Here is a 22202-nt window from a genome sequence, read left to right as displayed (position 1 = left end):
TGCCTATTGGACACATGTAATGACTCGGCAACATCTTTCAGTGCAGCTAAGGTCAATTTCACACCGGAATTTACACAATGTAAATGACCTATAACAAACAATAAAGGATTTAATCACACACACATTCTTATTTTACTGACTATAAAAAATAATAATTATGTAGGAAGTTTAGAAGTTTAGAACCCAAAATTGACCTGCACACTACAAAAGTGCGCCAAATTCAACACAAATGACTTCATACACTTGGAGGAGGTCTGCGTCCTTTCTTTTCCAGATATTTTAGGATTTCGCCGTGGTATCGTTTCAGTATCGAGCATCGAGATATTTATGGCAGGTATCGTATCAAAGTCATAATTTTGGTATTGTGACAACACTAGGCCTACAAATTAGAGGGCTGCATTGGGATTTACACAAATCTCGCGGGACCGGGCGGTTTGAACTTTGCTGCGGGTGGGTACGGGCTGTGAAAAAAAAAACACTGCCGGATTGGGATGTAGCCTAGTGTTGTAAAATTGTGCTGCGGCTTCTTTAAGAGAGCTCCGTGTGTGTGTGTGTGTGTGTGTGTGTGTGTGTGTGTGTGTGTTAGAAAACAGTCCCGCGCAGGGCTCTACTACAGTTGCTCTGATAAAGCTGTGCAAATAACAAAAGACCAATAGGTCGACCCTGACTGACAACACAGGCCTACATTGTACTGCTATCGATAACAATTAAATAGTTTTAAAAAATTAGGATACTTAACCCTTAGAACCTTAAGCAGTTTTTAGGGCATTTTCACTACCTTTATTCATAAGGATTTATTCTAGTCATTGTAAGTGCCACACACACATATTATATATTGTTTTTTTCAGGAGAGTCTAGGCTATCTAGAAAGATTCTTGGACACAGAAAAGATCTGCCATCTTTTCATGTAGCAGTACCAGCATTGATTTTATTTTGATTTTTAAAGAATTAAAATATAAAAAGCATATTATAAAAATTCTTATATTTCGACATGTATCTCACCACAGCAAGCTCATAGCTCTACATGCATTTCATGTATGTGTAGGCCAGACTGTCCTGAATCGGTCAATATAATTGCCATGTTGGAGGGATACTCTGGGGCTGAGCAATTTACAGAAATATGTGGTGTGTGATTTACGGAAATAAATGCCATTTTTTATTTAGTGAGGAAAAATGACCTTTCTGTGCTCCATATCTGTGACACGAACTGATCTGACCTGACTTGACCCGAGGTTGCGTGTTAGCCTGCGTGCCTATGGTATGCAGTCATAATGATTCTCAACTTTTTACTGCATTGCCATGAACAAAGTAAAGGCAAAAAAGGTGTTTCTTTGTTGAACAAATTGGGATGCAATGTGAGCCTTGAATTGGATGCCATGCAGGAATTTGATAGGATCTGAAAACCGGATTATAAACATGCTTTGCCAGAGAGAAACACACGATAGAGTTGGATTATAAACATGCTTTGCCACAAGAACAGACAAAAACGTGGGGTAAGTCCAGCTATAAGAAGTTATTATTTTGCTGTCACTTCGTCTGTTTTATAACCCAGAAGGATGTATATCTATCCGATCACGGGTCCGCGAGTAATTCAAACGAGAGTAATGGGTGTGCAGCGTTGGTTTGTGTACATAACGTTATTATTTTGCAGTCACTTTGTCTGTTTTTATAAGCCAGAAGGATCGATAAACATGGTACCAATGGATAGAGACTTATTGCTAAGCACACTACCAGAAAGAGCAGACGACAAAATACAATTTCAATGTCGGAATGTTAGGAAGACATGTGGCTTGTAGAAAATGGGTTCGTAACTTACATTGCTAAATGTAGGGAAATTCTGCAGATGAATCCAAGCTAATGTTTTTTCTATGCATGCAGACGGCAAAGACTGAGCTGTGTTTCGCATATGTACCTTGCTGGCCACCATTATTTTAAAATGGTGCACGTACATGGACCGTGGAGTCGTCCCCACACTATGTAGATGTAAATGAAGATTCAGATCAGATTCCAAAAATAATTCCGTGGAAATGCATGGATTCCAGTTGCTGCTACTGGAAGCAACTGGAGTCCATGCATTTCCACTGAATTATTTTTGGAATCTAATCCCTTATCATACCTGTTCGTTGGTACTCGTGTATTTCAGACTTATGCATTGACTAAATTCAAGATGGCGTCGAGCGGTAAAATTCCTTAAGGTACTTCTGTATAAATCGTCTTGTAAATAAACTACCAGTGCTTTTTCTCATTTTAAATGTCAAGGCCCTCGGAAGTCTACCAATGAAGTATGGAGCTACTTTGACCCTCGTAAATGGTGTAAAACAGTGATTTATTTGCATGGCTAGGCCGATGCCCGAGGCACACCCATCGAAAAACTGTTGAAAAACTAGCGCCAGATTTCTGAGTGCAGGGGACAAGCCGAGATGAGCTATGAGACATACGTTCACACTCGGTATCATGTTTCAACACACTTTAGGTCAAAATCACACCGGAATTCTCCTTTAACAAACAACTGAAAACGGTACACAGGGAACCTTTAACAGCAAACAGCGCAACTTCAAACAGCGCATTGGTATTTTGATAGTGGCGCATTTGAAGGAATCTGCTTGCACGTCCGTATGGAACAGGTATTCCACTAAACCATGCTTTACTAAAACCTAGCAGAATAGCCTACATGCATCTGCACTCGTCTATTATTTAAACTCATTGGCAAAGTGAAACTAACTTCACCGTGGTGTCATAGTCAACGACAAAACAGTTATACACAGTTAATTGCTTTCACTATTGACTGACAATGGGTTAGCATCGAAAACAAACATAGCCTGAAAAAAGCAACACTTATAATGTTCACAATAATGTTCGAATGACTGAATAAAAATCCTAAGGACATTTATTCTGCAGAGGAGTTGCTGCTTACATCTTGTGACGGTATGTCTTTAGCTGTGCTTCAAATGCGCCTTTCGCTGTAGACCAGGTTTCTTGGTCAGTGGCGTAATGCTTTTTAGATAGTGTAAGATAGCTATTTTTAGATAATGCGCCAGGCCACACCTTAGGTTGTTAATTGCAACACCCCTGAGCGCATTGTTCAATAAAAGAGACGCGCATGGCGAAAAATTTGAGTGTAAGATAGGAATGCACTTTGCGTCGTGATAACAATGCGCTTTGCACTGAGTTTTAGATCGCCAAGATTGGGCCCATAGCCTTAACTCAAAGTTTTAGGCTAATGTCATTTTGATCAACTATAGACAATGAGTGGCAGATAGAGCGTGATGTAGGCTACAAGAGATTGTTTTTAAGTTCTATCATTGTCCATTTCAGATGATTTATCATTCCACAAAAGGATTGGTCTATCATCAAGTTATTCAGAAGGCTAAACATGTAGACTTGACTCACAACAGCCGTTAGGCTTCCTACATGCAGGCATGTAAATGGGCTACATGTTTTATGCAGGAATAGCATATTTGAACAGACACTGCAGTAGTGTGATATAACTTAACCACACAACTTGCTCACCTTGAGGGCACACATAGGCTATATGCTCCAGCTCCGTAAGCAAAGCTGCAAATTCATTTCTCATTACAGCCTGTCTCTGCATGGATCTCCTCATCACTCTCATTCTACACTACGCGCTCATGGCATAGTGAAAGTGCCTAACTGACATTGATGCCAGGTTGACATAAATATTAACAAAACAGCACATAAACTAACTATACATTTCTATGATGAAAAAAATGTAATGTGAAGGGAGACTGGGGCGGGGCAGGGCAGGGTTGGGGGAGTAATCTCACTCGGGTTCGGTCCAGTTAAATGGACCAAGTGTGGAGGCAACCTTAAATAAATCATGCCTATTTCATAAGGCCACCTCAATTTTGAAGTTATATGCTATGAGCTTGAACAGAATGCTCAAGGAAAAATGTGTGTAACTCAAAAGTGCGTAACTGGAAATGCTGAAAAAGAATTTATGCCAGATGGGAGAATATGGTCCTTAGTATTTTTATTTTTATAGACAAACCTTCATACTTTAATGTATGATATGTTATTGCACATTGCCTGTCATAAAAACACTACAGAAACGGCAACATTCTTCCAACAGCAAAAGAAGATTTTCCAAATTCCATGGATGCATGCTGCACGCCACGGATGGGATCTTGATAAAGATGCACCCTTGTTTATGAACTGGGCAATCCACACAGGTATTGGTTTGATTAACATTTCTAAGCTTAGCAATCATTTCACCCCATTTTTACTAGGACCAAGTGGTGTCGGCTGTGGCCTGCCCCGAAGGTGTAAAGCTGCATCGTTTGTATTTCGTACATCGTAAGGTTTCTTCTTATTGTGATTTGTTTCATTCTATCAGACTTCCCATTGGTGAAGACTGATAAAATTTTGCACAAAAAATCAGTTATCTAAGTGAATACTCAGGGACAAAGGCTTGGTCCTGGGTGTTATCTGGGGATTCTATGGCATTCCCTTATGTTTGGAATGCTAGCTGACATAAGCTAATAGGCTATCTAACTGACAGACAACTCACACATCACATTAGACATTATTGTTTGTTACAACAACTGTATTATTGCATAGTATATTGTCTAAAGTTTAACAGATTATATTTACACACCCACTCTTGGAGCCAGCCCCAATGAATGTTCAACACACTGCAGGTTTTGGAACTTATTTTGACGTACTTCTCCACAAATTCATCCGATTCCTGTAAAAATTGGTATACATGATGTAAAGATGCTGGCTTTAAAATTGTGAAGTGATTTTTGATGTTATAATTTGCTCAAATGGCTATGCCATGCTTTGCTTGACATGATTCAAACATCACAGGTTATTGGATATACACATGTGCAAAATGGCAATCTGGCATAGCTCCACCATCTGGTATCAGAAAGAGTGGCTCTTTCACTGGTCTTTGCTATACCATTTCTTGACGTTTCATCAGATTGTTTCAGGTTAAGTGTGCATGTACTCTATATGCAGGAAATACCTTGTCCCATAAAGTTCCTTAAGTTTCATTTTCTCACTCAATAAAATGGTCGCCAATGACCAATTAAAATTCAGCCAAAAGCCAACATGCTCTTGTGATGTGAAATTCTGTCTAGAGGAGGTGCTCCAACTAATATCTCAAGACATGCCATTATCATGCCATTACTCATGTAGCCTAAGCCTAGTCACATATTGCTATATTCATTGTTACTAGTGCAGAGCGAGAGTCTGCTTCTTAGAGAAAACAAGCCAGTCTCTCTCTGTTGCCTGTCAGCAATAATTTGTGATAAAAATAAACCAAAGCAGCGTTGTTCGCTACTAAGGCCCACATCGCTCAAATTTAGTGAAAGTGAAATGACACGTCGGATCTGCTTTTAAGTTTAAGTGGCCCAAAAACCGTGATGCATACCGGACCATGGGCACACTGTACCGTTGCAACCCTAGTACATAGTGGACACAGCATGGTAGTGTCAAAGATTTGTGGTGTTACATGTTTGATTGGGTGTAGACCTCTGGAGTTCGCCTATAAAAAGGACCCAATGCTGCCATCTTTGCCCATATAAAGAGATCTGTATCTCCTTATATGGACAAAGAGGGTACCCTGATCTCCTTATATGGCCAAAGATGGCAGCTTTTGGGTCCTTTTTGTAGGTGATCTTCAGAGTTTTATTGTTGTATTACAAACTGTCATGGGTTGTGGAACTGTAGGTGCTTCAGTACATCACCGCTTGACGCTATATTTTGAAAGTGTCATTTATTTGTACACATCCTTAATGATTAAATCCATCAATCTATAAGGTAGTATTAGTACATCACACCACATCCTACTCTTGAAATCCATGCTCTTTGTGTACTGATATTGATGCTAAGCATTCTTCCTTAGATACTTGAATAACTTTTTTGTCCACACTCCCATAATGTCTAATGTCATTCTTCCAAACAATTTTCCTGTTCGTTTTAGGGAAATACCATCCAGGAGTTGACCAGCCTGATCCAAAGACATGGAAGGCTAACTTCCGTTGTGCAATGAATTCTCTTCCTGACATTGAAGAAGTGAAGGACAAGAGTATTAAGAAAGGCAACAATGCATTCAAAGTTTACAGGATGTTATCGGCTGCTGAGCGGGCTGTGATTAAAGGTTTGACCTTTTTTACTTCACAAAGGCTGGTTTGTGGAAATCTTCCAGGTCACAAAGAAGTAGTTCTTTCAAAAGATTCCAAGGTTTAATTCACAGAGAATTTTACAATTTAAATTCTGTAGATTTACTGGTACTTAAAGAACGAAAGGTCTTTGGTGGTGGAGAAGAATGAGGGGACATCATTAGGCAGCAGAGCAGGTTTTATCCAAAGCAACTTACAAAAAAAGGAATGTTTCACAGTTGTTATAAGACAGGTGAATGCAGGTGATTGGTCGAGAGTAATGGATGAATGAGTGACATTGCATTAGAGTGGTTTCAATAGTGTAATAGTTGGTTTGACCTATTTGACTCTCTTTGGTCAAATAGGTCAAATTGGTTTAAAACTAAGGCCACCTTATTTACCTGTCCTGCATTGCCAGTTTATTCCTTCCCTCAATTTCACAATGTTTTTCCTCTTTTTTCAGAAAAAAAGAAGATGGAGAAGAGACAAAATAAAGCAAAAGTTAGTTTCTTCACTTTTAATTGCTAAATCTATTCTTCCCAAAGAAGTACACTCTGTATTATAGCTGGTAAACTCAACTCCTTTTACAGACTCATGATATCCTGGATCACTCATTAAACAGATCCGGACCCCTTAAGTCCTTTGAGTCACTTGAGTCAGTATCACCCAGAGCGTAGAAATTCTGATGGTGAAGTAGCCCTCCCTACAACAAGTAGCCTAAATAAATTCAAAGTTGAGCGCTATAGCTTACAGTCAATCATTTGAGTAACTATTTGTAATTTTGTGGAATATTAAACACTGGAATTTATCTTTAAACATAGTCATAACCTGTTCATAATAATAGGATATACTGCTGCTTCTGCAGGTACCTCACTAGGTTCCTTTAATGTACACTGTTCTCAAAACTTATGCACACAGTCAGCATCATGACACTTAATAATAAGTAATTAAATAATAAATCAAGGTGAATACAAGCCATTAGCCTATGTCTGTGCCTGCTGCAGATGCCTCTCACATTGTTTAGCCTATTGCATAAGCTGCCAAAGCCAAAACAGTGCCTGGGACTCATTCTTAAAATCCTCTAGTCTGACCCACAAGTCGGCTGTTTTGCGCTGTGGAGGAAAAAGAATCCTGTCTTTCAGAACCTGAAAGTTCCACTGATTTCTTGTGCCATCTCACAGAAGCATAACTCTGGTGACGATGGCAGCTCTAAGGGATCTGACGAACCAGTTGCTGAGGAGGAAGACCAGGTGGAGCATGAGGCTGATAGCACAGTTACCATAGGTAAGCAGTAATGTGTAGTTATGACTTTTAAGCTTTTAGTTTTGCTTTTGTCCATGGATGTCTAAGTAATATTTTTGTTGCCATCACTGGTCTTGTTTTTTTTCCAGATTAATTTTCAGTCTCTGATCACTTTATATAACTGTTGAAAACGTTGTAGTTAGGGCTGCAAACTGATGATTATGTTTATAATTGATAAATCTTTCGATTATTTTCTTGATTAATTAATTCGTTGTCTGATCGATGACATTAAATGAGAATGGCGGAAAACTGTTGAATCAGTAGTCTCGTTTATATGGACGTTATTATGACCGCCACGCAGCGCCGGCGGCGGTCATATATATAGGTTTTTTTTTTTTTTTTTTTTTTTTTTTTTTTTTTTTTCTTTTTTAGCATGCCCAAATTTCCGTCAATGAGTCCCAGGACACTGAAAGACCGGGTACACGAAACTTGGTGGGCATGTAACCCCACATGGATAGCATGGAACCATGTTTTTTCGTTTTGATCTGTAGCCCCGGCTGGACTGGACCCCGAAGAAAGGAGGTAGGGCGAGACACAGTTTTCTGTGAATATCTCGAAAACCGTAGGGTTTAGGAGGACCATTTTTTTTTGTATGTTGATCTCAAGGGGCCATGTCAACCCATTCCATAACCACTCATTTCATGTATAGCGCCACCTAGTTAAACACAAAAAAGTAAAAATGAGGTGTTGTAATTGAAGGTATCTGTGACCTAACATAGTCAAAACTGCACGAAATTGGAAGTGTAGGATCATTATGACACCCTCTGTATGCACGCCAAGTTTCGTGGAATTCCGTTCATGGGGGGGCCACACAATAAATTAATTTATGTTACTATACACCAACTGGCCTGTAGGTGGCCGGAGACAGTTTTCTGTGAATATCTCGATAACCGTGGGGCCTAGGAGGTCCACCTTTTTTTATGTATGTTGGTCTTAAGGGGCATGTCAACCCATCCCATTACCACTTATTTCATGTATAAGCCACCTAGTTAAAAAATTAAAAGCAAAAAATTTGGTGTTTTCATCACAATATCTCTGGCTGACAAGGTCAAAACTGCACAAAATTAAAAGTGTAGGATCATTATGACACCCTCGAATGCATGCCAAGTTTTCAGTACTTTTCGTTCATGGGGGCCTTACAATAAAATAATTTATGTGTACATTTAGTGACATACCCCAACAAGGATTCGGGACACTGAAAGACCGGGGTACACGAAACTTGGTGGGCATGTACCCCCACATGGATAGCATGGAACCGTCATTCTTCGTTTTGATCTGTAGCCCCCAGCTGGACTGGACCCCGAAAGGAGGGTAGGGCAGACACAGTTCTCTGTGAATATCTTGAGAACTGTAGGGCCTAGGATGACCAATTTTTTTCCGTATGTTTGCCTCAGGGGTCATGTTAACCCATTCCATGTGCACACATGTGCATAAACAGATACACACGCACACACATACATTTACAGTAATCATCATTATGACACATACTCACACAGTAGACATATATGCGCATGCATGCACATGCACAAACACACACGCGCCAGGCAAACACACAAAGCACATACATACACACACACACACCCACACACATAAACATAAATTTGTACGCATACACATGCACAAGAATTCAAGAATTTTTCCCGTCATCTACTCCCTGAATTTTTGGTCATTGATACCGGGACACCGAACCACGGGGTACATGAAATTTGGTGGGTATATAGCCCCACTAGACTTTTACGGAAAAATTTCCCCCCTCGTGCTGGGCCCCCTAAACCGCAAAAAAAAATAAACAGTTTTTCCTAAATAACTACCTGAACCGTGGCACTGAGGATGAAGAATCTTTTATGGTATGTTGGTCTCAAGGGCCCACATCAACCTGGCTCATAATCACTCATTTGTGATTTGCACCCCGGTAAAAATGAAAATGCAATATTATTCTGCTTTAATCGCCCCTATCTTCAGTTAAGATGTTCAGAACTGCACCAAATTTTATGTGTATGATTGACCTGGCATTCTCTGGGGGTATGCCAAGTTTTGTAGAATTTCATCCATGGGGGGGTCTAAAACAATTAGGTTATGTGTACATTTAGTGACTGTACACTCATTGGCCTGTAAATGGCGGTGCACACATATACACATGCACACACACAGGCACCCACATACTATCGGTATTAGAACGGCCGATACATAATTACAAATTCAGTAGGATTAAAAGAAAGCCAAAATAAATATTCATCATCATCATCATGGCTGCATTTTCAGTATTGGCGAGAAGTAGTCGTTTGTCCACTAGATGGCGCATCGTTGCAGTGAGAATGAGACGTAATTTTGTTGGAAGTTAAAAGTGGGTTGGAAAAACAATGGGCGCTTCCTACAAGGACTGTAATTTACATAGGCGAACATCTAATAAGGATAGGGACGATGTTCACATGAAGTGTAATTCCCATTTCTTCTTGAAGCGAAATAAATCTGAGGATGTTTATCGGACATGCTTGGTTTTTACTGCAGGATGCGTTAATCTTGTAATATCAATAAGGACCTAGGTAATGTTACCGTTAAGCGTTGGTTGAGTGATGGAGGCATTTAATTGATTGCATTTGTAGAAAACTATAAATGCGGTTATACCAAACAAATGTATAGCAGCACTGTTTGTATCTTTTCGACTGTCATTTATTGCGTGCTACAAAATCATTCTGTGCAATGGAAGATTTACCAACGTTACACCCGGTCTGATACAGTTTTGCCTATACATGCGTGAGACTGAGGCAGCCTGTTTATTTTGTTTTAAGTGCGTGCAGGGTGTGAGAGGGGAATCGATGTGCTTTGATTACAGCTTGGTAGTTGTAGTCTGTAAAATTAAAAAAGCGTGTGTGTGTGAAGTATCCAAACAATGACACCTTCATTTCATTATGGCTGCTTTAGCAAAACACCTTAAGCTACTGTGTAGTGGGTCCCATTTAGAAGTGGCTACTTCATTCAGCGCTTTCCTTGACTCATGGAGCTGCGTGAATGTTATTACAACTTTTCGCCCACGAGATGACAGTTTAAGTCCGCTTGATACTGTAAGGCGTAAAGCCATTGGTTTCAAAGGAGATTTTATTTGTGTAAGCCAGCATAGCCTATTCACAATTTATGTTGTAAATAGGCCTACCTTATAATCCTACCTGTAGCTTATGGAAGCTAACAGCTTTCTATTAGGATCTAGTTTGTTAGTTACCGTTTTGTCATAACTCCCTGATGCATTTTTGCATTTAGAATAGCCAGAGCGTGTATATCTCAATCGGAAAATTAAACAATATCGGATGCCTATGGACTAGGCTGGGTGAACCCAGCCTGATCTGCCCGCTATTTATTTTTTGATTTCTTAAAAGATTGAGCTTGGTCTGATGAAAGCCAGACTAGCCATGGACCTCAGTTAAACAATGCAAGGGAACATGAATCAGCCTATATTTGCACGAACAATAACGGACGAATGAAAGCTCTTCAACTTTGGCCCGTTAAAATGTGTATGAACAGTCTAGCGACGCATTTCATCAAGGCCCATTTGGACATGTCAGTTATTTGCACCACTGGTTAGATGTAAAACAGCATTTCGTTTCAGACTAGGCTACTGTTACTTAATTTGTGCATTAACAATAACGTTTCAGACTACTGTTACTTAATTTGTGCATTGACAATAAAGTATTACATGAACTAAAGATGACTAAAATCTTATGTAGAAGAAGAAACATTCACAAAAAATCCATCCATCCAAAAATGACCTTTGTTTTTGATAGCTGTTGAAAACGGCATGGAACTGACAGAGATGTTTTTGTTTATAAATACATAAATAAAAAATAAATAAATAAATAACATTATGCTGATACCTTTTGCTTTTCCCAAATACAATGTAGCCTACAGGTGTAAGTGACCTTTCATCAATCCAGTTGCAATGGATGAACTGTGATGAACTGCCCTACTTGTGATTGTTTAGAGATTTTAAAGGTTTTATAACAATGCTACATCTTCTTTGGCTATTCTACAATCTATTCACCTTTTCAGCACCAGTAGGCTACTTTCTGTGCAGCCGCTGCACACTCTCAGGCATGCCAAACAAGCATACACAAAAGTTTCAAGAGTGGGGATGGAGTAAAATATGGAGACAAATTGAAGTGTGATTTATTTTCGCGGAACGGATGTACAGGACTGAGCGGCGGTCATATATTGTACCGCTATGCGGTACATCTAGTTTTATTTTTTTCAGTCAGATTGAAATTAATCTGATTCATGATTTGTGGGGGGTAAGAGGGTTAAGGCTGCCAGTCTTATGACGTCATTTTCTATATTTTTGATATGTTGCTGAGTATAACATAAACAGCAAAGAAAAGTGATTGATAATGACTGACTGACTATTATTGTGTTACATGCTTCAAATGTAAAGCACTTTGAGCTGCATTCTGTGTATGAAAGGTGCTATACAAATAAAGCTTTATTATTATTATGATTTCAACCTAACTGTTTACATGAACGTTAAATAAACTGATTGGCATTTTATCTACGTTGGAACAAGCATTTAATCATAGAAGCTCGTAGTTGTATTATCGCCATGGAAACTCATTTGTTTACGTCACTGCATTATTACCACATAGGGAGCACCTGCACAGAAAGAAGAAATGTACTCCAACAATCAGAGGACCCGTTTACATGGGGGGATTTTTCAATCAATCGGATTATCAGATAGAATACATCACCTTTCTCAATCCGATTGAAAATTTAGTCGGATTGGGCTGATTCCCATCGTTTGAGGTGTCATGATTAGGGTTGCAAAGGGGCGGTAAATTTCCGGAAACTTACCATGGGAAGTTAAGCTGGGGAATTTTGAAAATATTCCAAATTGGAAACTTTCATGGAATTAAAGGAAATTATGGGAATTTACGGGAATTAACTGGGAATTTTGGGTAATTCATACAAACTGTTTCATATACAAACATTAACATTTTGTTTCGTAATAAGCAATATGATTTGTATGTTCAGTATTTTAAGCAGCTTAGCATACAAAGCTAGCTAGCATGCTAGCGGGAATCCCATTCTCTGCCTATGGTTTACTAGCGTGCTAAACTAGCAACACTGAACTGCCCAAGATACACCACACCACTCAACAACAAAATCCGATTGGTTGGAAAAAATTTTCCCCATGCATATGAACGCACCATAGGTTTCCTTTATGTCTAGCAGCCTATGGCGATTGCTGTGTGCATGTGATTGACATATGTGCAGGGTAGAAATTTGACTGAAATTGCATTAAATCAGGTTGTTTTAACTAATATTAAACTGCAAGATGGGGTTTTGTCCATTACATTTAAGTTCCCTGTTATAGACTAACTTGCCATAATAAAAATTCCCAGTTTATTCCCATTAATTCCTGTTTATTCCTGTTAATTCCGTTAATTCCCATGGAAAGTTTCCAACTGAAAATTCCTGGAATTTTGCAACCCTAGTCATGATGGTCTAAAGCGCGGCGCAAAGCGTATAATCATCACGACGCAAAGCGTATTCCTATCGTACACTCAAGTTTTTCGCCAGGCCCATCTCTTTTATTGAGCAATGCGCCAAGGGGTGTGGCAATTAATGACCTAAGGAGGGGTCTAGTGCAGGGGTTCTCAAAGTTTTGATTGGTGAGGGCCAATTCAGGAACCCAACATTAACTGAGGGCCGCCAAAGGGGCGGGGGGAGAAAAAAAAACTGGAAAAAAATCCCATTTGTATTATTTTAATGACCAGGTTGCATCTCTACAGTTTCTATTTACTGCATTAAACACATTTTAATTCATAACTGAGGCTAAACTTGGCCAAACTTGTGAAAATCTTAAGAAAAATTGCAATGCACACACAATCCCTGGGGTTCTCTACCCTCAACAGACAAATTTGGGATAATCGGTTGTCTTTCAAATTCCCTCTGCACGCAATAGGACAGCTCTATGAGTCCCATGCGTTTCCCACCAGCGGAGCTAGTTGGCTAGTTCAAACTTTTGCCAACTTAGTAAAAGCTTAGTATACACAATTTGATTGGCCTGATAGAAGTTTAATTTTTCGAGCGCACAAGCCAACGGAGAGTTGCTAAACTAGCCCTCCGCTAGGGTGCGTCTAGATTTCTAGTCTATAGAGTTGCGGGACTTATATATAATAATAATAAGATTAAACTAAGATTAAACCGCGCTGAAATTTAAGCCCCGTAAACCTTGGCGAACATGCAGGAATTTGGTGACTGTGTTTTTATGTTTCCTGCTATTCTCGGGATCTACTGGGAAAGTCCCAAAGATCTACAGGTCGACCGTGATCAATGAGTTGGCGACCCCTGCCCTATATGTTCATGATCCATATGGCCTGAATTTGTAAAATCTGAGGGAGCAGCTACAAGATGTGATGCTGCTTTGTAAATGTAATAAGATATTTTCCATGCCATGGTTGTGTATGATGGTTTTGCTACATATAGGTTGCTCATTTTGTCACACCTGTAAATGTTAAAATGCAGTTAGTTGTTTGTTAATTCAAAAAAACAGTATTGGGGATTTGTGCTTTATTATCTTCAGGGTCATGTCATCCTTTAAATACTTAACCTGCATTTAAAAGATTTATTTTTTCACCAGAATGCTGTCTGTTTTGTGATTGCTCAGTCAAAAATGAAACATACATGACATGGTACAGACGGAAAAGAACATTTTAATATAGTGAGTAATTTCCTGTTTTCCCCACCTTAACAGACAATGTGGATTCTGCTGAGGACCAGTTGGTGATAAGTGAAATGTCTGATGTGTGTGCTGTGGTGGAGGTGACCACTGAGCATGAGGGAGTTTTGGACAGCCAGGTGTCTACTGAGAGAGAGGTGCCACCAGTCACCTCAAGCTCTGTTTACCCTCGTTTGCAAGTCTCTCCAATTTCATCTTGTGGAGGTAGGTTGGGTTACGGGTGGCCTAGTAATCAGGAATGTTTAAGAAAAGGAGTTTACTTACTACAGGGCCCTATTTTAGTGATCTGAAACACACTGCCTGAAACGGATGGATTTTTAACAGTCAGCCATCTGAAGGAATCTGTTTGCACGCCAGACAGTGTATGCAACACCAGGATTACACCAAACCTTGCTTTACAAAAACGTGTGTGTTTCTAGCAAAGTATAGCCTACAGGCATCTGCACTCACCTATGATTTGAACTCATCCAAATGGAAACTTCATCGTGGTCTCATAGGCAACGACAAAACAGTTTTACACTTAGTTATTTACAAAAACATAGCCTGAAAAAAGCTAAACTTACCCCAGTAATGTTCGAATGACTGAATAAAAATCCAAAGGATATTCATCCTGTGGATGAGTCATTACCTTGGGACTAAGGGCTGCCTTCATTTCCTGTCAGTGTGCCTCCAAAATAGCTGTGCTTGTATGCCCTTTTTCGCTTTAGACCAGATTTTTCTTGGTCAGTGGTGTGTTTTTAGTTGGTTTAAGATGACGATTTTTGGAGCACTTAATATGATTTTTTTTTGCAGGGTTTAAAATTGTCACTCGCCAAATGCAAGTAAAAATCTGCACTGGCAAGTAAAATAAATAAGGTCATTCACCTCTAGCAGGTTGCTGACATACGTTTACTTCACTGAACTTTTAGCACCGCAAAAGAGAGTTTACGGACTTTGTCTACATTACATAATTTGGTAGACTATGTTTTGCAATTCTTTAAATGACAATGTCTACCATCGCTATATCTTCAGGCAAAACTTGATGTTGCACACATTTTGTTTTTCTGCTGTGAAAAACAGCTGCGATAGATTAGTCGGCGCAAACGAGCATGTTAGTTAACGGTAACATTAGTCAGTCAGATCAGATTAATGCAATGCCATTTCGTGATTGCATTTATTCTGGGGATCTCAACGTTGTTTGATTTGTAATGTCACATATTTTAGGGGAATCGTTACTGTGTCGTTAAGCAAGGTTTTGAACATGGCGTTATTTGAATGTTCTGACTAGCAGGTGTTTTATAGGAGGATGAAGTAAGGAGAAACGTGGGGCTAAACTGTCTTAATTGATTTACAGTGTGTGCAATTACGTCTGATATTTTGGAGAATTCTTTATGTTTCTCCCGTTAGTTACACACATGCTTCGGATATTATGATTTGTATTATGTGACAGTCAGCAGGCATGTCACAGGGTGTGGATGACTAAACTACTGCAGAAACGAGGGACTAACTTAAAGTAGCCTATGCATCTCAAAACTAACTCTGTACAAAAAGATCTAGGACAGGGCAGCAACATGGATTTAGGTTAGGTCTACATCTTTTTTTGATAATGACAGTTTTGTGGCCGATTTAAAAAAAAAATAAATAAATAAAAATATATATATATATATATATATTTTCTCTGACAATGTTTTTCTTTTTACCCGCCATTGGCAGACAAGCCAAAAAGTTAATTTTATACTCTGTCTTTTTGTGTTAAACCTTGCAGAGAGTGATGCTGAAAGTGAATACAGCGATGAAGATTCCAAGGAGGTTGGTTATAGTGTGCTTACAAACCACATGAAGTGCATAGTCTTGCAGACACCAAAGGAATCCAATTAATTTGCTTTAACATAGCCAGTTTTGATATGAGTGTTATATCTAGGGAAGATATTATTTTGGAACTATTTTTTAATTTTCAACTGGGATCCTAAAAAGTAATATCAGACATGGTTTCATGAAAAAAGCATTTACAGAATTTCTTTTATTTTTATCTTAAAGGAATGGGACATGCGGTGCCTCTCAGAAGCCCAGATGACCTGCTCTGTCCTGAAATTCCCGTCCTGTAAACCCCCCAGCAAGTCTACCTTTTTCAACTCAGAGAAAACCAACTTTAAGGTGACCAGTTGCCAGGAGGAGTCCCCCATGATTGCCTACAACGTTCGTCCCTGGTGGAAACCTCACCTTACAACTAGGCCTATGCCCACTAGAGTGTACCCTGGCCCAAGAGCCAACCCTCGATATAGCTCCCATATGCGTCCCCAGACCAGTCCTTTTCAGCGTCCTGAAAACATTCCAAATGCGACTTCTGAAATTGATCTCCCTCTGCGTTCCCACAGAAGTACCCTGCTGCCTACCCAAACCAGTATCAATATTTGTGCCCAAACTATTTCTCACATGTTTCCTCAGAGGAGTCCACATGTGCCTGTCCAAACCAGTCCACGCTTGCGGCCACAAACTAGTTCCCCTGTGTGCCCTCAAACACATCCCTCTGTGGCAATTCAAACCAGTCCCCAAATCCCCTCACCAGTCGTTCCCCAAGCTGGTCTTCATATGCTTTACCCAAGCAGCCCTCACATAGTCCAACAGAGTGGCTCTCATTTGCTCCCTGAAACAAGTCGCCAACGGCCTTTTCATAGCAGTCTTCTCGTCTCTCCCGATGTTCGTCCCAGTGTCCATCCGCAGACCAGTTCCCAAATTTACCCCCATAGTAGTCCTCCCCGTCTTGATCTCCAAAAAAGCTCCTACAGGCGTCTCCAGATCAGGCCTGATGTCAGTCCCCACACAAGTCCCGATGTCATGCCCCATAGCAGCACCCATACTGGTGTCCAAATCCCCATTATTAAAAAGTCACAGACCTTTCCCTTCACTCCTGCGTCTACGAGACAATCCTCTCTACCTGAAAGGACCTGTAGCACTGATGGCCGTGCAAGCGTAATTGTCAATACTGTCGTGCAATCGCAACTATGACGCCTCAGTAAAGACCATCTTATTATGACCTGACGTAGATGCTTTGCTGCTTCGGAAAATCAGTGTGACCATAGCTACCTTGGACATCGCCTCCTGTCTTCATGAACAAAGAGCACCAAAGACTTCACAGCAATATTGGTCTTGTTTGGAGAATGCCTTGATGACTACTTTTTTCTAAGACAAAAAGTGTATTTTATTTTTATATAGAGAATAGGGTATCAATGAGTTTTTTTTTTTTTTCTTTCAAATCGGTTTACATGCACACTAATTTAGTAACATTGATGATGTCACACGAGGACACTATCTGAGCTGTGTTTATTTATTTCACTGTTTGAGTTCATATTTTCAATATTTGGGTGTAATGGGTCTTTGCGCCACCAGAGGGCATCCAAAGTCTATCATCTCTGCATAATGTTCAACCAATGGGGGTGTCCAATGTGATCTCTTTTTTTTTTTTGAAGAGGGAGGGTAGTAAGAGTTGTTTTCTGTATATGACAGAAGGGTCGAAAAGTAAGACATTGTGCTAGACTACTGCGACCTGGTAAGAAGTCAAGATTCATACTTTTTAATTCAGTAGCGAGTTGATCTCTTTGTCATAAAATCTTATTCTGTGCAGTTGTAGACAAAGGCTAGAATGTTTAGAACTGAAGGAATTAAACAGCTGACCGCATGCTATGTTGCCTTGCTTTACATCTGTTGATTTGACTTCTGTTATCTTCACATGGTTATTGTTAAATCACATTCACAGATGATATTTGCAGTCAGGCATATTAACTGAGGAATCTCATTGGGTTTAAGAATGTAAAAAAACTTCAGTGCAGTACTTTTGAAAGTGAAGTATGTATATATGCTCCTGTATGAACGTACGTGTGTGTGTGTGTGTGTATGTAATGAACTTAATGAATGTAATGCCATTGCTGGTAAAACAGGGAGGTTTAACAACAAATAAAACTGGGCTATTTTTTAAGACGAATGAGAAATGTGTGTGAATGTTCTCATTTGTGGTAAGGAAAGTTAACCATGGCATGTTTGATACTTAAGTTAGACAAAAATTTAGAAAAGACATAATATCAATACAAAGAAACTTATTTATTAAATGAAAATATCCCAGACAGATAACATTATTCCAGCATTTCATCATTAGGGCTGCTTAACACTGTTTTTAGGCCTTTGTATGGGGATATCTGATATGACTACTTAACTCTCCACCACAATTTAGAGTTTATTGTTCAGCCTAAGGTGAAAGTTACTGCTGGCTTAGTTCAATTTTTAACTGAAAACTTAAGTCTGTCGTGTATCACTAGCCCAGGGCTAAAAAGTGTAGACTCATTCAGTGTAGATAATAATACCAATTTATAATAATTATATATATATAATAATATTTCATGAGAAAATGCTATTGAATCAGCTCTTCTGACAAACTAGTCACATGGCGAGTCTGAAAACTCGCCTGTGGTATTTCCTGTAAGCAGTTGGAGGAAGGAAGAGGTGATGGTAACTGAAGATATGCCAGCATATGCCAGATGATTTCTTGGGAAGAGTGGACATAAGCTAACGACTCTGTCTTTAAATGGTCCTTCAGCTCTATTGGTAAATTGTTCAAAAAATCTGTTGATTGACTAAACTTAATCTCTTTTTTGCACTGTTCTAAATCTAAATGAGGTACTATTTGAACATTTTTGGGGGGTTCTAAAGTGTTGATAAACGAACAAAGAAATGTGAATTGATGCATCAATATTAAGTTTGTTGTTTTAGTTTATGAAGCATTTTGTGTCTGGGTCTATTTACATTTCTCTTTGTTTTTCACTGTTTGTCCTTTTCCCACAATCTCGTATGCAGGGTTACAATGGCAGGGTGGGAAATGTGGTATACCTCACTTGTGCTCTTTGCTACTGTTACTCATAAAGTAAGTCTCCCTTTTCACTTTCATGTTTCTATTTTGTATGCTTGAACATTGTATCCAGTATACATTTGTGTCAATATTACATGCTGGGTGCATCACTCTCATTTCATACATTCTGTTATATATGAAATGAAGGAGTGTCAAGCAGCTGGAATAGCTTCATTGATCAGACCTTGTTTGGTGTCCATCATAGGTATCTTCAAATTCATTCGAGATGGATTTGGCACCAAATGCAGTAGACGATGCCTACTCTGCATGCCGAGAGCAGATGCTGCAAAAAATTTTGGCCAAAGACGGAGGAATTCTTCAGACAGAGCTCGACAACAGCAGTGAATTTAAGTCAGCGTGGGACGGTTCCAAGGGCTGCGTTGAGTTGATCTCTGGAGGTCAACATGAGCATACTCGGGCATTGCAAAGTTTTAGTAATTCTCGGAAATTGTTTAAAAAAGTCAATGGAGCTGTTAAGACCAACGGTGGAAATGTCGACGACTACACCAACAAGTTCCAGTTTAAGTCCCTACATTTCCTGATGATGGACGCCATGCGCCTTCTAAAAAATGGGACAAATTGTAGAACTGTGTATTCCAGCACTTTTGATGACATCAATGCAGTAAAAGGAGCTGAGGTGCGTTTTGGGGCATTCGTATCAGCAAATGCTGACCGAAGCTTTACAGAGGAGGGCTGTACTGATGGTGGAACCCTGTTTAACATCACCACATGTTCTTTGATCAATTTGGAAAACCGTGTCTGTGCTTTAGACGAAGTATCAATGTTAATATCCCCAGTGGAGCTGTTTAAAGTGGTGGATGTGAAGAGTAAAACAGACTGCAATAGGGAGATTGTGTTGACCTCCTTAGGATTCAAGAGTGATCACGATTGTTACCTATTCCCCAGGTAAGTCAAAACAGGAAATGTTTGTGACAACGGTGACTGCTGCCCTATCCAAAACCGAAATTATTTTTGATCTTTTATTTATGTAATCTTTGATGTGGGAGAGGAGCTTCATGTTCATTGTTCTGGCATTGTACAATATGCCATCTTAAAGCATTTGAAGTACACCATTATCTCAATTATGAGATCATTTGAGAGCAGCCAATCACTGCAATGCTACTGAATTTGTGTGTGGTTATACCAGGCTACACTTTTACATCAGTATAAGACAAAGACTATTTTTGTTAATCATCATGTTTGGTCCTGCCAGATGCATAATGTGTCTATGAGTGTCTTAGGATGTTTATATAAACGTGCATCACAATCTCTCCCCCCCAGGGTTGCTACTCCAACAGCTCACACTACTTCGGCTACAACAGACTCTTCTGATATTGGATCCTCCACCCAGTGGATGAGCTCTCGTGGAGTTGTTCTCCTGACAACACTTCTTAGCATGTGCTCAATTTTTCTTGCACTGTGATTTACTCCCTAAACACAAAAACACACACACACACACACACAGCACAGTGGGCCATGTGCAAGAATATTAATAGCATTACAAGAACAGAACATTAAGAACATTATAGCAGTGAACTAGATTGCAATAGAGTATAAATTCCATACCATTTTCATGTCACTCTGCCTTAATTTACTTTACTCTTTTAATGTCGTGAGCTAATGTGAACAAATAAAAAGGCTATAAAGGAATGTATGACTAAATTGAAGCCGTTCATTTACATTGGGTTTCTTAAACCTTTCGATGATGCTGTCCTTTGTATGGTGTATTCCACTGTTCTACATTAAAATAAAGCATATTTTGCTAAATAAGTGCTAATCTGTTGCTAAGTGTTGTGGGTTGCTTGACACTCTGGCCATAGCATTTCCTTAATGCATGGTAGCTTTATTATATCTTTAATTGTTTGATAATGATTTCATTACACAAGGGTTTATCTGAAGTGTGGAAGGCCACACATATTAAAATTCACAAACAGCATTTATTTAATCAGTTGTCTGCGTAGGTAGACTGATGTATCCAGATATCTGGTGTAAAAATGCACCCACAGAATGCATGCAGTTATTGCAGCATTCTTTGAACTGAGGTAGCACATATCTAGATATCTTTGAAGTGAATTCACTGAAACATGGTTCCTTCACTGATGTCTGCCTATCCTGGAGCATCTCATAAGATTGGACCGACATGGCCATGGCAGATGCTTAATTTATGTTGTGTGTTGTATCGATCTGAACTTTAATTTTGTGTGTGGGTGGGGTTTGGTGATCCAAGTTTGTCACAATTCTACTTGATTGAGATAATAAGTAGCAATTTTATAGTCATTGTCTGATTTATGAAGGTCCACATATTTGCTAGGCTGGGCGAACCCAGAAGAACCTGTTAGGTTTGCACAGACTACACTTTTGCCTTATTTGAAATTTTGAATGTAAATATATCTTGTCTCTCCCATGTTAAAGGTCTAGGGGCGTTTGGCCTACATGTTATTTAATATGTATACCTTAGTGAAACAGAAATTCATTGATTGAAATATTTTGCTTATAAGATTTTCAACAATGACAATAATTGTGGCGTATTTGCTATATGAGATATGGGATGTTTTTTCCCCCTTCAAAATGAATTAGGAGTTTTCAGACATTTTCAGTGTGATATAATAATAAGCTAATTCACCCTTTTCACTCATCTTTACCATTTTGTGGTAAGCATTATTGTATAAGTATAAGTATAGTAATTTGTTTTGCAGTTTTAAAGCACTGCAAACAGTTAAGACTACTGTATACTGTTGTACGCCTTATTAAGCAATCATAAGAAAGATAGAAAGAAATCTAGACGCGCCCCTTGCTGCCAGGGCTAGCAACTCTCCGTTGGCTTGTGAGCTCCAGAAATCGAAACTCAATCAGGCCAATGAAATCGTGTATAGAGTCGTTAGGTGGGCTTAACATAATGATTGATGGCAGAGTTGCAACGGTTTGGCTTGAATTCCCTGCTACTTGAAAACAAATAAGATGGATGTTGCTGTTGGCGAACAATGTGACACGAGTTAAGCTTTTATTAAGTTGGCAAACGTTTGAACTAGCCAACTAGCTCCGCTGGTGGGAAACGCATGGGATCATAGAGCTGCCGCTGTCCTATTGCGTGCAGAGGGAATTTGAAAGACAACTGATTATCCCGCCCCTCGGACTGAGCACTGCGAACGGTGAGTGCCCAGACCCTATTTTACTG

The 22202-nt window shown here is 39.4% G+C and overlaps 2 protein-coding genes across 5 annotated transcripts in view; both read left to right on the top strand.

Annotated features, from left to right (window-relative positions):
- Positions 1-18695, top strand: part of LOC125292526 (interferon regulatory factor 2-like) — a 38231-nt gene extending 19536 nt beyond the window's left edge. Inside the window, exons 3-10 of one of the 3 annotated variants that reach the window (XR_007193206.1) lie at positions 4091-4190; positions 5948-6124; positions 6589-6626; positions 7307-7409; positions 14167-14355; positions 15896-15939; positions 16168-17677; positions 18609-18695. Coding sequence is in view for 1 of the 3 variants with exons in the window: in XM_048239876.1 (XP_048095833.1) it covers positions 4091-4190; positions 5948-6124; positions 6589-6626; positions 7307-7409; positions 14167-14355; positions 15896-15939; positions 16168-17136 (1620 nt within the window). In the remaining 2 variants the exon portion in view is untranslated. Of the gene's footprint in view, positions 1-4090; positions 4191-5947; positions 6125-6588; positions 6627-7306; positions 7410-14166; positions 14356-15895; positions 15940-16167; positions 18110-18605 lie in introns of those variants that run through there. The other 2 variants (XR_007193205.1, XM_048239876.1) reach the window with 2 other exon arrangements.
- Positions 18616-20797, top strand: si:ch211-145b13.6 (ecto-ADP-ribosyltransferase 5). Of its 2 annotated transcripts, none has more exons than XM_048239897.1 (4): positions 18616-18726; positions 18976-19042; positions 19233-19933; positions 20309-20797. In XM_048239897.1, the coding sequence occupies exons 1-4, from the start codon at positions 18707-18709 to the stop codon at positions 20448-20450; spliced, it is 930 nt and encodes a 309-aa protein (XP_048095854.1). In that variant the 5' UTR covers positions 18616-18706; the 3' UTR covers positions 20451-20797. The 2 variants fall into 2 exon arrangements, with proteins under 2 accessions (XP_048095854.1, XP_048095861.1); XM_048239904.1 differs by lacking the exon at positions 18616-18726 and adding an exon at positions 18779-18798.
- Positions 20798-22202: the final 1405 nt, after the last annotated feature.

This window comes from Alosa alosa, chromosome 1, assembly GCF_017589495.1.
Source record: "Alosa alosa isolate M-15738 ecotype Scorff River chromosome 1, AALO_Geno_1.1, whole genome shotgun sequence".
In the NCBI taxonomy this organism is placed as follows: Eukaryota; Metazoa; Chordata; class Actinopteri; order Clupeiformes; family Clupeidae; genus Alosa; species Alosa alosa.
This window is presented reverse-complemented; position numbering and strand designations above follow the sequence as displayed.